Raw genomic sequence first — 15,090 nt, 5'->3', positions numbered from 1 at the left:
TTTTTTTTTTTTTTTTTTTTTTTTTTTTTTTTTTTTTTTTTTTTTTTTTAATACTTTCCGTTTTCAACCATGTATAGTTTTGAGAATAAATTTTCGTAAAAAAGAAAAAAAAAAAAAAAAAAAAAAAAAAGGTTTATTTTCTTTTTATTTTTTTCAAACTTTCAGTATATTTGCATTTTATTTGTATTGAAATATAATAGGTATCACACTAAGAGATTCTTACTAATTTTATATTAATACTTTAATATTTATTAATATTAAACCATGTGTTTACTCCAATTTTAGCCATTTCTTAAAGCGTTTTTATGCATTTTGAAAGTAAAACAAAACAAAAATTTATTTGATTGTTATGCATAAAAGGAATATAAATACATTCGATACACCAGAGAGATATTGAGCATTGAACATGATGTGAGGATTTATTTGATTGCGTTAAATGTTTATTGAAATATTTTGTTTCATTTTGTATTCATAAAAGATATTTTGTTTAGTTTGTTCTGTATTTTTTTTTAAAATGTTCAGAATTATATGGGTTTTATTTGTATTTAAATATAGTAGTTATCAGACTAACAATATCATAGAATTTTTTTTTAATGCTTTGATGATTAGATTAAACCATGTTTTCTTGCTATTTTTTTCTATTATAATTATACTTTTTAGTTGAAATATGAGGTCAAATTATATGTTCTGTCTTATACAGAAGTGTACTATTTTCGCAATGGATTTTCTCGCTACATAAATATTTTAATTTATGAGCTCAAATGATACTGTTTATAAATTTATTGTTAAAAATATATCAATCTTTTAACTTTTTTGTCTGCTAAAACAAAACTAAAAAATTAGATATTGTGTCATGCTACATTTAAATATAAAGTAAAATTTTAATAGAAATTGGAATTCATACAACTATCTAATCTTTTTTAGGTCATGAAAAAGAATTTTGAACAAGATTATGTAATTGTTCTTAATAATAGTACTTTAATGTGATTAAACTTGATAATGCTTGAGAGGCGGGGTTAAACATGATAATGTTATGTTTTCAACCCTAATTACCTATGTTAGGATGTCTTCTTAATCTGGCTATTATTCTCAAAACTTAATACTTAAAATTAAATTATTAAATTTATTCATTCTTATCCTCTTAAACTTTTAAGATATGTTGTGATATAAGTTTTGAAATTAAATTATAATGAAGAATTCCGCACATAGCGCGGGTTATGAGCTAATATATATAACAGCGGGACCCGTTCTCCATTCTGTGTATATATGGTATGTGCTGCAAACTTCTAAAGCATGCAATCATTCGATGAATTTTTCTCTTTTTTTGTTTTTTCTTTTCCCTTTGGAAGCTTCTCTGTATCTGATTTTTGAGGCCCAAACTAGACACTACATCAAACAGGTAAAGCAACTTAATTATCTATCTATCTTACTCTTGCTTTGGACGGATCTTTAACCCTTCTGTCATTTCTATCAGATCTTATAGCAACTTGTTGCTCTTGCTTCGGACGGATCTTTAACCCTTCTGTCATTTCTTTCAGATCTTATAGCAACTTGTTGCTCATTGATAGTCATTACAAATTTATTTTGCATAAAAGACAAAATTTCATATCATGATGTCTTGTGATAAAGAATTTGGTACTGCCGACGGCTGGTATCAAAAAGGAGTGGACTCTCAGGTTCAGAGACGTCTTTTGTTCTACTTCTTTTCCTGACAAATCATTACTAGCTTTTCAGCATTTTTAGTAGATGCTCTAAATTTTTTTTATTATTTTTTTAAAACACCCTCAATAGCCTTACTATTTTAACTATTTATTTTTACTATTATGCTTAAATATTTTTTTAGAAAATTTCTTTACTCTTTTTCTAATAACATTTATCTTTTTGAATGTTTGTCTTTTATGAACAGTCATATTTTAAAAAAATTTATATTTTACTAACGGTCACATTTTTTAATATTTGTCTTTTCCTAACGGTCATATATTAAAAATTTGTTTCTTTTTTTTCCTAGCGGTCATATTTTTCAAAAAAGGTCATATGCATCCGGGTAGAGAATTATCCAAGCAGAGAAATGAAATAGAACACTTGTTTTTTGGGTGTGAAAAAGAAATAAAAAGAGATTTATATTTTCTAACAAATTAAATGTATAAACATACTATACAAGAAATTCAGATTATTTTTTTTTTTTTTCAAAACTTGTATACCACGTTATTGTTAAAACAAGACATTGGTATGAGAGAATAGAATGGTGTATAGTTAAGTTTGAAATGTATATGGAACTAGGTACATGACTTAAAACTTAGGTATACATATGATAGAGGAGGTTTAGACATGTTACAGGGAATGTATGTGTTTCACCCTCTGAATCGCTTGCTTAACCTTGGTCGATGGTTCATCATACAAAATGGCAGGGTTATCGAAGTCAGACGCTAAGCTCCGTTCCCCAAGAAACGCACGGAATGAATCTGCCACCGAGTATGAAAGAGACTCAAGGTTGTAACCTCCTTCCAAGAAAAACACACAGCGACCTCCACACACATCTTTGGCAAGTTGTTTAATATTGGACGCAAGCATGTAGTATGTTCCTGTTGTGAACTGCAGGCTGGCCAGTGGATCCAATACATGGCCATCATACCTAACAAATTCAGTTGCAACATATATATAAGTGGATCAATGACTAGAAGACATTAATTCCCCCCATCACCCTCCCTCTTCTCTCTAACAAGGTTCTGGGCGGCTCCGCCCATTGGAACCTTTTCGGATTTTCCATGTGTGTCTACATACAAACAAGCTTATTTATATTCTATGAAATGAAAAATGAAATAATTAAGATGTTCATACAGTTACAAAATGCCTACTGACTTGACTTATACAACTCTTCACCAAAGACAGTTACAAATAAATTGCATTGCGAAGTTGATCAAGTCTTTGAGCATACAATGTTTTTCATGGGAAGCATGCATTACCTTTTTAGAAATGGAATACTCACCCAGCAGAGACAAGAATTATATCCGGCTTAAACCTCTGAACACACGGTGCAATCACTTCATCAAACACAGTTGTCATGGCAATATCACCTGAGCCTCCTGGTAGAGGCAGATTAAGTGTTGTTCCTTCACCATCTCCATGACCTACCTCATCAAATTTACCAGTGCCAGGATAGCTTCCATCCTGTATCAAACAAGACTAAACTGAATAACTGAAAACAGGACATCTACTGCACATCCTTATTGCCATCTGGATTCTATAATATAACTACATAATACAATACAATAAAGTCAGGTTGACTTCAACACCATCTTGCCTCCACTACATAAAAATATTTAGAAGACAAACTATTTTGATAAAAGCCAGCATGTTCCATTTCACTATAGCTCAAAACAGAAATTAAAAATCCTGAATTTTACATTCTCATACATACATACAGCTACACAACGATACATATTAATCCAGATTCTTATACATACACAGATACATACGTGCAACTATGTGTGTGTTTGCACATATAAAGAGGTCTTTACCCAGGTTCTACTTAATTGGGGTCTTGGGAGAGGTTGCTTGGATTCAATCCTATCCTTCAGCATTTTTTTCGCATAAAGTAGCCACTGTCATGACTCAAACTCATGTATTTGCACTTGATGGCTCGAGATTTTACCATTGCACCAAAGTACTGGACAATGGCTCCTTATACACATGTATGTATGTGCATATATGTATGTGGATGTGTGTGTGTGTGTGTGCCCACTTTCAGTCATATCTAAGAGTCTTTAGACACTTCAACATATGAAAATTTATAATTAATGAGACAAATTGATGCAGAGAAGGTGTAGAAAAAACTAAAGTTTTTAAAAGAAAAAATAAACAATCTTGAATCCATTGATTTATGCAGAAATACTGGAAACAAAAACCCTTCTTTAAACCTGTTGATTCACTCAGAATACCAGGAATAAAGGCATCAACAATTAGTTTATTTAAAAGAATACTCAAAAAGATGGAAGAAGAAGAGAAATCTCTTTCTAAAAGTTTTATTCTTCAAAACACAATGATAAAACAAAGTTACAATGTGCCATAAAGTATGGTACAAGTCCTAATCCTAAGATTACTAGGAAATCCCCAATCCTAATCCCAAGATTAGTAGGAAATCTGAATAGAATTAAATAAGGACTCCTAATCCTTAATGGGCAAGAATTCCTAATTATTCAAATAAAAACTCATAATCCTAAATAAATAAGAATTACTAAAACTAAAAACTTTTAATCCTCTAATTTATTTCAATTACTTTTGATCGTGGGAAGACATGCAATCCTCTACGATATGATTGGCATCACAGATCAAGACATTGAAAAATGAAGCAGGATAAGAAGTTTGTCCATAAATTGGACGGCAAAACATATTTTACTGGTCTGGACCAAATTATTTCTTACTTGGTGAGTTGAAAGGAAAAATATATCCGGATCATTGTAAAAGGCGTCATTTGTTCCATTCCCATGGTGAACATCAAAATCAATGATAAACACACGCTTTAGCCCATGTACGCGTTGTGCATAACGAGCTGCAATGGCCACATTTCCAAAAACACAAAACCCCATAGGCCCCTTTGGAATGGCATGATGTCCTGGAGGTCTAATCAAAGCAAAGCCCATAGGTGGATTCAGGCGGTTCTCTGATGCTGCAACCTGAAATATGATACAAAAAATTTTGGAAGATAGCTACAGCAAACAAGAACTACACTATCTTACAGTCTAGAAGAACTTAAAGCTAGAAGCTACTTTCAGAGTCGATAAAACTTCGGTGCAAATATGAACATTTGGCGGCCTCAACATTCAGAAACCAACCAGCCCTCCCCCACACCTCCAATTGCATTCAAGAAAAAAAGGGAATGAAATTGTTTCTGAACTTCGCGTAAAATATAATGTATAAGAATTATAATCAAGAGACTGACGTGCCAGGTCGAGACATCACCACTGAATCAACTAAGGAAATTCCTGCTCCAGCTGCAACTAGTGACTCATGAAATGTCTGCATCAATAACTCCTTGATAAGAAAGAGTTGAATGGAAACATGCTACTAGCAAATTGAAGCATCAAGATCCAACTCAAACATACACTACATAGTCAGAGATAAAAATCACTTGAAATCATTGATATCACAAATTTCAAATTCATTGAAAGGATTAAAAGGAGAACCTAGTCTAATTTTTACATTCAAACCAGTGGAAATCCTGTCTTTACCTATCAGGTATTCAGCCAATACATTCATGGCTCAAGAAGTTGTAGAAATGTTCTCACTTAGAATGTAGGTATCTACAAAATGTTTTGTGGGTCATATATGAACCACATCATCACAAATACACCAGGGTTTAACAATCTTCCTCGATAAACAATGCGCCTTTCTTTTTATTATTCGAGTAGTTATCCATGGGAGTATACTACACTTTAAGCATGATCATTTACAAAATAAAAAATAAAAATAAAAAACAAAAACAAAATATTCTCAAGCCCTCCAAAAATTAATAAATAAACATATTCCAAAGCCCACAACTTCAATAGAAATATCTCTCTTCGTCTCTCTCCCCCTCTCTCTGCACCATATCAAGAGAGCATAAGTTGGAATCCAGTTGAAAAAAAAAAAAAACGATTAGGATAGAATGCCCATCAAACTGATTTAAAGAGACTACGTTTGGGTGTATATTTTTTTGCATTGTATTGTATTCTTTTTAACTTTTTTCAAAATTACAAATACCGGGGAAAAAAAAAAGAGTAGAGAATTACGTTTGAATGGTTTAAAGAATAAAATCAAAATTGGAAAATGATGTTTGGGTGATAGTTGTTTTTGAAAAAAATAGAGAAGCATGTATGTAGATACCACCATATGAAATTCTCCCGAAATCTTGAGCCTCGTGTGTGGAAAGTTGAATTCTCACTATGGGAGGTCACCTGACTCTTTATCTCCTTTTTGTGAGTTTTTGAGGTCAGACTCGTTTCCAACATCTTGAGTTCAGACATCCAACTAAGTAGCTCCAATACAAAAGCAATTGGGCTCAAGGGAGATTAAAGAATAGTAAAATGAAGCACTAGAATTCATCAAAGGTAAAAGCAGCATTCCTTTTTTTCTTTTCTTTTCTTTTCTTTTTTTTTTTTCAGAATTGCTCTAAACGAACTGTCGTTTAGTGAAGGTTTCCTGTCGTCTACTAAACGATATGTCGTTCAGTCTCTCCTCTACCGCTGACACCTAGGGCTGCCGGAAAACTTCACTGCCGCATCGACACCACGATTTCGCCAAAAAATGCCTCAGATATTACCACCGAGTCTTCTCACCCGCGTACAATCGCCCATCATCCACCCAAATGGATCGGGAACGATGATAGTCAATCCTTAGTCTCACCGGTAACCGAAATGGCCGGAACAGGGCACTACTGCCACAGATCAATGCAGAAAGCCGTTTGGAACAGACCCACGTGAAACAAGACTTCAGATCTGAAGGGTTTCGACCATGGGTCTCGATGGTAGCGACTGGACACCAAGACACCGAGAAAATTTTGCAGTCGATAATTCATAAAAAACAAAAAAGGAGGAACAGTTTGCTCTGATACCAAGTAGAAAAAGAAAGACCGAAAGGAGAGGAGAAGAGAAATTTTCTTATTCAATTATAATTCCATCATACAGTTACATAGGTTTAAATAGAAGAGTCCTACAGACCATTATGGAAAGAAATAATGAAATATTACAATCAAAACAAATTAGAATAAAAGTAGGAATAATTCAAGGAAGATCAAATCATAGCATATCGGTAGTTTCCATCTTCAACACAATAATCCCATCCCCAGAATCATAAGATAGCTTCAGGTCAATTGTAATTAAAAGTTACCAAAATTCTTAACCATATCCATTTGCTCATGTAACTATCAATTACTGAAATTGTAGCATCTATTAGTACAGGTCCAGTAAAATATCTAGAAGATGGGGGACTTACTGTATCTAGAACAGCATGTCTGTAAATATCCACAAGCTCAAGAAAGAAAAAAGGAACACATAAAGTAATTTTACTCACAGTGGCAGTAGCATATGTTGGTCCAGAACCATCAATGAATAAGATGCCCTGTTGTGCAGCCTGATCCATAGCCTATAAACATAAACGAAGAAAAGAACTTATTAGAGGTTTAGAAAAGGAATTTTCTGATTGGTACCTGGTAAGAACAAGTACATAAGTATAAAATATTTACGAAGATATGGGTGAAGCAATGGAGCACCGGCTTTGAGAAAGTTCAAAATATGAAACCTAGAAAATTCACACATAGAAAGAGAACCAACAACTGACTGACTGACTGACTTTAAGGATACTCATAAACATATCCATCTAAATATTATAATATCTTGAAGTTATAAATCCTACATACAGCACATCCTTTACTCTCAATGAATTGATGTCAAAAACTTGCCATTGATAAGTAATCCATATCGTATTCCGGAGGACTACATGTCTTTCTGTGATCAAAAGAAATTGAAATAAATTAGGTGATTAAAAGTGTATTTTTAGTAATCCTTATTCATTAAGGATTAGGAGTCTTTATTTGAATGGTTTGAAATTCTTATCCATTAAGGATTATGAGTCTTTATTTGTAATATTTAGGAATCCTTGTCTATACAGGATTATGAGTTCTTATTTAATTCTATTAGCATTTTCTACCAATTTAGGATAAAGATTTGGGATTTTCTAGGTGTTTTTCGTTTACTTGTTTCTTCCAATCTAGGCTTATATGATATATATGCTCCAGCTTGAGGGGGAGTGTTAGAAGAGTTATTAGGGTTTGTGAGTCATTAGGGTTTGTGGGTATTTTTGGTCATTACTATATTTCTCTACACCTATATAATAAGATGTGTGAGGTAGGCTACGTAACAACAACAAGAGAATAACATACCTCCACCTTTTGTCTCAACCGTTCATGCCAACTACAACACCTAGTAATCTTACAACTAGGACTTGTACCTTACTTAAAGGCATATTGTTGCTTTGTTTTGTTATTGTGTTTTGAAGAATAAAATTTCTAAAGAGAGGTTTCTCTTGTTCTTCCAGCTTTTTGGTGTTCTTTTAATCAACCAGTTGTTGATGCCTTTAACTCCTTGTATTATGAGTGAATCAACAGGTTTAAAGAAGGGTTTTATTTCCAGTATTTGTGCACAAATCAATAGATTGAAGATTATTGATCTCTTTTTTTTTTTTTTTGATAGGTAAGAGATCAATTTTATAAAAAAAGCGTAAGGCGCCTCTTAGTACACTGGAAGTATACAAGAAAAACAACTATCTAGAAATAGAAAAGCGAGTAAGAAAGTCAAAAAAAGAAATATACAAATGATGGACATAAGCCGAAATCCAACAATACAAAGAGTGATAGAGCAATGGAAGGATTTCTTCCAAAGATCTTTCCAAGTCTTCAAAACTCCTATTGTTTCTTTCCCATCATAAGCACCAAAAGATACAAATGGGCACCATTTTCCAAACAGCAGCATTCCTTGATCTACCAGATGACCACCAACATGCAAGCAAGTCAATAACCTGTCTAGGCATAACCCAAGACATCCCGAAATGGCTGAAGAGAGAAATCCACAGAACAGAAGCCACGTCACAGTGGAGAAGAAAATGATCCACAATTCCTCAGCCTTCTAACACATGCAGCATCGGTTGATCACGATAACATGTCGTTTCCTAAGGTTGTCCTAGGTGAGTATCTTACCGAGCACCGCAGTCCACACAAAGAAAGCAGCCCTAGGAGGAGCTTGAGTACGCCAAACACTTTTCCAGGGAAAGCGACTGCTACCAACGCTAGTTAAGGAGTAAAACGACTTGACTTTGAAAACTCCTTTTTTGGAGGGGACCCACCACAAACTGTCTTCATTGTCTCGGTTCACTTTGACTGAGTGAAGTAATTGGAAGAAAGAAGCAAAGACATCCACCTCCCAATCATGAGCCTCCCTAATGAAGCTCACATTCCACTAGAATGAGTCACCCAACAGCTCCAGATTATCCGCAACAATGGCATCCTTAAGACGAGCAATGCCAAATAAAGCTGGAAAGGCTACTTTGAGGGTTGTGTCTCCACACCACAAATCATGTCAAAAACTGATCTTGGAATGATTCATCTTTTCTTTTACAAATTTTAATTTTTTTCTACACATTCCCTACATCAGTTCGTATCAAAACTAGCTACATTCTTGTAGCATGTCGCCAAGAAGATGTGCTGTGGAAGAAGATGAGAGCAGCATCGCAAGGATGCAACAACGGATTGATGCTTTGACTCAACAAATGGCTGTCATAGTCACAACCTTACAACAACACAACCAACCCCAAGTTCACACTTTGTGGAGGAGGGGGAAATTTCAGATGATGAGGAAGACAATGGTGCCAGAAATTGATTCAAGACAATGGGAATTTGGATTAAAGGTTGATATTCCGGAATTTCAGGATAACCTGGAACCTGAAGAATTTTTAATATTGGATTAATGCTGTTGAGGAAGTCTTGAATTTCAAAGAGGTGCCTGACAATAAGAGGGTTCCGTTAGTCGCAACTAGATTCTGGGGTAGGGCCACTGCTTGGTGGCAACATTCGAAGATGACGCATGTAAGGTAAGTTAAAAAGAAGATAGAATCATGGGAGAAATTAAACAAGTATATGCAAGCTGCCTTTTTGACACAATTACACAAGGTTGCTTTATTAGAATTTACAGAATTTGCACCAAGGATCATGGTCTGTAGATGAGTACAACACTGAATTTTATAAATTGGCAGCCCGCAATAATCTAGCCGAAACCAAAGATCCGTTGGTGTCACGGTATATTGGAGGTATGCCACCGCAATTTCAGGATATTCTTAATTTGTTTGATCCTTATACTGTGTCTGGACTTACCAACAAGCTCTTCAGTTGGAAAAACAAAGGAGTCGGAAGTATGGTCGGGGTATTTGGGAATAATACTAATAGCCATTGAGGGAGTAATACAGCACCTTCAAATTGGATTGCTAACCCGCAGCTAACGGGGAAACAACCTGCGGATGGACCACCTACACAGGCAGTAGCTTCTACGGGAGACCCACAATGTTTTAAATATGGTGAAACAGGTCATCGGATGTCGTATTTTAGAAAGGGACATAGGCTTGGGAAAAATTTGTCTGTAAAGAATGAGGATGTCAGTGAAGAACCGTATGTTGATCTTGAACAAGAGGCAGCATATGATATTACAAATTTTAAAATTGCAATTTTTAATCGCACGTTTTGAAATCGCAAACTCAAACGGACCTTAAATATCATCCACATACTACCAAGTTAATAAATATAGATCATGCTAAAAGTTAACTGCAATTTAAAGGACAAAAAATGTATCAGTGAAAAACTTAAAAGAACTTTCACAAATTCCAAACGCATAAGAATAAAAATACCTGTGCAAAACTTAAAAGAACTTTCACAAATTCCAAATGCATAAGAACAAGAATACCTATGATACAACATTCTCATGGAATAAATATGGATACAAGTAAAAAGAACATTAGAAGCTACACAGATAAAAACAACAAAGAACAAATGGCACAAGCAACATGCTTTCTTTCCTTCCACTCAAATAAAATTCAGTCACTTTGTTGACACTTATTTTAATCTGCTACAAGGAGCAGAAGAAGGAGAACTAAATAGTTAATTTTGAGGCTACCTTCTCAAGGCCTGATACGTAGGCTCTAGCATGAACACTTGCAATGTCATCCACGGAAGCAGGCTTCAAATTTTGAAGTTCAATGATCTCTGAGCCACGAAACTGAGTTATACAAGAAAGTACGTTTTAGCAAAGAGGAACAAAGAAATTATCTTATCAAGAAGATCTATTTGAGGGCAATTGAATTGGGAAAGCATGAAAAGACTTTGGCAATAAATATGAGAGGAAAGAAAAACAAAATAATAAATAAATAAAAACAAAGGTTCTTATGAGAAACAAATAATAGTTTGATGGTAAGTGGCAGTTGAAATGGTGAAAAGGGGAGTTAAAAAGTACAGCCAAAAAGACATGATAGAGGGACTCAATGCACACAATACTTTATTGGAGACAGTTCAGTTCTTTCCACATCAGTACCTGTATGCTTTTAAGAAGCCCCACCACAATCCTTGTAACTCATTATTTAATACTCTAGAAGGGCGAAAATCTTATTTTACAAATATTGCTTAAACAGAAGTACAAAATTTAAAAAAATAAAAATAAAAAAAGAATATATATATATATATATATAATAAGAATGGATACTTTGTTCAATTAGAAAAATTTATCCCTTTCTCCATATTTAACCTCAGTCAAGGACAGGCAAGTGAGTCTTTCAATATTTACCCTTGTAGAGTTATAAAGAGATTAAAAAAAAAAAGACGGACAGACCACATAGACAAACTACAACCAAAAAGAAGACAACGACCCTTTGAAGTTACCGATACTCCAAATCAAGTTGAAGCATAGACGTTGCACTCCAATTGCACTCCTCATACCTCGCTTTTAGAGTTGGTCGTGTCATCATCAACTCCGGAAGTAAAGGAAATTGGGGTGGTAGGGATTCCCTCCCCCCTTGGGTGGTTGCATCACTCCAACTGTTGGAAAGAGTGATGATTCCAATGTGAATGGTTTGTCCCAATCTCATAAGTGGTCAAAAGGTTTTGGTCCGTCTGGAGAGGTGGTTATGTGGGAGCAGGGAGACGACGTATGGGATGGAGAGGATGGCGACTCCCTTTACCCTTTGGGTGTTTTACCTCCCGATTTGACCTTGGATTGAGAGTTGAATAGTGATGAGGATATGGATCCGTCATTGGCGTTTTTGGAAGCCATTGAAGAGGACTTCCATCGGAGAGTTAAGGCAGCACACCCAAAGACCAAAGGTATGAGGAAAGTTTTGAATCTAGTAAGCTCCATCAACTACGGTGATTCTAGCGCGTCCTCCCGACTTAGGAAAGGCAACGCGCACATGGTGTAGGGTTGGGGCCTCCTGGAGGTTTTAGGTTTGAGGATTTGTGGGGTTTTTTGGGTTGTTGGGTTTTCTTTCTTGTTGTAGGCTGCTTTGGTTGTTCTTGTGTATACTTCTTGTGTACTTAGAGGCGCTTTACGCTTTTTTAATAAAACCTTTATTACTTATAAAAATAAAAATAAAACTTACTAAAATAAGCTAATAGTTCTCTTGATATAAAGGACTGATAGCTAATCTGTTGATTTCACAGAAAGCATACAAGTTCATCCACTCTTCATGTTCTTGACAAATTAGCAATTCACTTTGCATGAACTAATTTTTTTTTTTTTTTATAAGTAATTTCAAATTCAATAAAAAGCGCAGAGGGGCGCAACCCTAATACACGGGAAGTATACAAGAGAGCCCCTAAACGGGAGGAACAGCTAATAAATTTAGAAAGTCTACAAAAGTAGAAACACCTAGGTGGCAAAGACGGGACGCTATCCAAAGATATAGCGTGTTAAGTACACACTTTCTTAACACTACCATTACAGTCTCGACATCTTCAAAAAGCCTCGCATTCCGCTCCCGCCAAATGCTCCACAAAACACAATGAGGAACTAACCGCCAAACTTTTTTAGCTAGGCCATGTCCAAAAAACGCACCCCATGTAGTCAACAAATCCAACACCGTTTGTGGCATGACGCACTCAACTCCAAATAAAGAAAACATAAAACTCCAAAGCTCACAGGAGGCGTCGCAATGAAGTAACAGATGATCAATAGACTCCCCCTTCTTTTTACACATACAACACCACTCAATAACCACAATATTCCTCTTTCGCAGATTGTCATGGGTCAATATTTTTCCTAAAGCTGCCGACCATACAAAGAACGCCACCCTTGTCGGAGCCTTTGCACATCATATATTCTTCCACGGGAATGATGGGCCTTCTTTCCTACTAAGCACTTCATAATATGACCTTACTTCAAAAAAAACCCCTTGTAGAAAGGTTCCAAACTAACTTGTCACCCTCTCCTTGTCGAATCGAAGTGGAGTACAACCGCTCGAAGAAAGAAAGCACCATCTCCATCTCCCAGTCCTGGAATTGCCGCGTAAAGAGAACATTCCAATGAATATTTCCATTCTGAACAGCCAAATTATCCACCACCATTGTAGCTTTGTTCCTCACCATACTATACAGAACTGGATAACAATGCTTCAAAGATCTCTCCCCATACCACCAATCATGCCAGAAACTGATATGTGACCCATCCCCTACCACAAACCGAACATAATTGCAAAACTTCTCCCATCCTTTCCTGATATATTTCCAAACCCCCACTCCATAGGAACCCGACACCTCAATAGAACACCACCCCCCCTTTAGGCTCCCAAATTTGGCGTCAATCACCAAACGCCATAAAGCCTCTCTCTCCCTACCATATCTCCACAACCATTTACCCAGAAGAGCTTGATTAAACTGGGTGAGGTTGTGAACTCCTAACCCACCTGAATGCAACGGAGTACAAATCCTGTTCCATTTTACTAAATGAAATTTGGCCTCATCCCCTATACCACCCCGTAGGAAATCCCTCTAGATTTTTTCAAGACGATTAGCCACCCTCAAAGGAATAGGGAACAACGACAAGAGATACGTGGGGAGATCGGACAGCGTGCTCTTAATAAGAGTCAACCGCCCGCCCTTTGACAAATACATACGCTTCCATCCAGCCAGCTTCCTTTCCATTTTCTCAACCACCCCTTTCCAAGTAGAAACGGACTTGTAAGAGGCACCCAAAGGCATACCCAAGTATGTCATAGGCAAAGAACCAACCCGACAACCCAAAAGCTGAGCCAACCCTTCAACATCCTCCACCTCACCAATAGGAACAATTTCTGATTTTCCTAGATTGATCCTTAATCCCGATGCTGCCTCAAAGCAAAGAAAGATGCACCTCAGATGTCGAATTTGTTCTTCTTGTGCCCCACAAAAGATCAATGTATCATCAGCAAACAATAAATGATTCACTACTATTGCCTCTGACTCTCTATGTCCCACTGCAAAACCTGTCATCGAACCCTGCTCCAACGCAGCAACCAGCATCCGGCTCAAAGCCTCCATAACCACCACAAATAATAAAGGTGACAGAGGATCACCTTGTCGCAACCTTGTCAAGATTGATTTGTGATCGTAGCGTCAGAGTTCCAATGTTTATTGCGGAATCCTCACTATTAGGTTTTTAGATATTGGCCCTATTCGGTGATCAAAACTTGGATTTTAAAACTTTTCAACACATAAGTGTTTTGGTGGAGAATGTTAGTCTTTTTAGTTGAAATTGTAAAACCATCACTTGGACAGTCACCTAGATGTCCTGACATGAATCGTGGATGAAGACTTCAAAGAAACAACCCAAGAGCATCGTCACTTGGTCCATAATGATGCTCTGAGTTGTCACTGAAGTTTGCGATTAAACTTTAGTGACCATGCTGACGCATTTCGAACCGTCCTAACACCGCAAGAAAGTCTGTAGTAAAAATGCTTCCTTTTTACATATTGCATGAAGCTTTTCTCCCATCCAAAAAGGCCTTGGCCAAATGGTCCAAAGGTGAGACCACTGCATGTAATTGGAACAACAAAGGTCTCAATGGCATCTTTATGGCTGTCTCCCCCAAAGAATTCCGACACATCTCTAATTGTAAGATTGCGAAGGAAGCATGGGATATCCTTGCAGATACCCATGAAGGTACTAAGGGGGTTAAGACTTCCAAACTTTATATGTTAACATCTAGGTTTGAGAAGATTAAAATTAAAGAAGATAAAACATTTTATGAGTTTTACGCTCAACTAAACGATATTATCAACCCCAATTTTAGTCTCGGTGAGAAGATTGTCAGAAAAATCTTGATGTCTCTACTAGAGAGGTTTAGACCCAAAGTCACCGCGATAAGGGAAAGCAAGGATGTGGATGCAATGAAAGTTGAAGATCTTGTTGGTTCTTTTCAAACCTATGAGCTATCCTTGACTCGGTCAAAAAAGAAGAATTTGGCCTTGAGGTCCTCTCATAAAGAAAAAGTTGTTGTAAAGTTATATGATGAGGAGTCAGATTCTTAGGTTTCTATCATGGTGGCACG

At 36.1% G+C, this 15,090-nt stretch overlaps 1 protein-coding gene across 3 annotated transcripts in view; it reads right to left on the bottom strand.

The window, feature by feature from the left end:
• Window positions 1-2,230: 2,230 nt before the first annotated feature.
• The window catches only part of LOC133857318 (histone deacetylase 14, chloroplastic), a 28,140-nt gene continuing 15,280 nt past the window's right edge, over window positions 2,231-15,090 (bottom strand). For 2 of the 3 annotated variants that reach the window (XM_062292536.1, XM_062292538.1), the window contains 6 exons: window positions 10,692-10,793; window positions 7,048-7,119; window positions 4,960-5,016; window positions 4,422-4,673; window positions 2,987-3,168; window positions 2,231-2,632 (listed from right to left, as the gene is read on the bottom strand). In XM_062292536.1, coding sequence (XP_062148520.1) covers window positions 2,332-2,632; window positions 2,987-3,168; window positions 4,422-4,673; window positions 4,960-5,016; window positions 7,048-7,119; window positions 10,692-10,793 — 966 coding nt within the window. In that variant the 3' untranslated portion in view covers window positions 2,231-2,331. The remainder of the gene's footprint in view (window positions 2,633-2,986; window positions 3,169-4,421; window positions 4,674-4,959; window positions 5,017-7,047; window positions 7,120-10,691; window positions 10,794-15,090) is intronic. The other variant, XM_062292537.1, reaches the window with a different exon arrangement.

Source organism: Alnus glutinosa, chromosome 14, assembly GCF_958979055.1.
Source record: "Alnus glutinosa chromosome 14, dhAlnGlut1.1, whole genome shotgun sequence".
Taxonomy (NCBI): Eukaryota; Viridiplantae; Streptophyta; class Magnoliopsida; order Fagales; family Betulaceae; genus Alnus; species Alnus glutinosa.
This window is presented reverse-complemented; position numbering and strand designations above follow the sequence as displayed.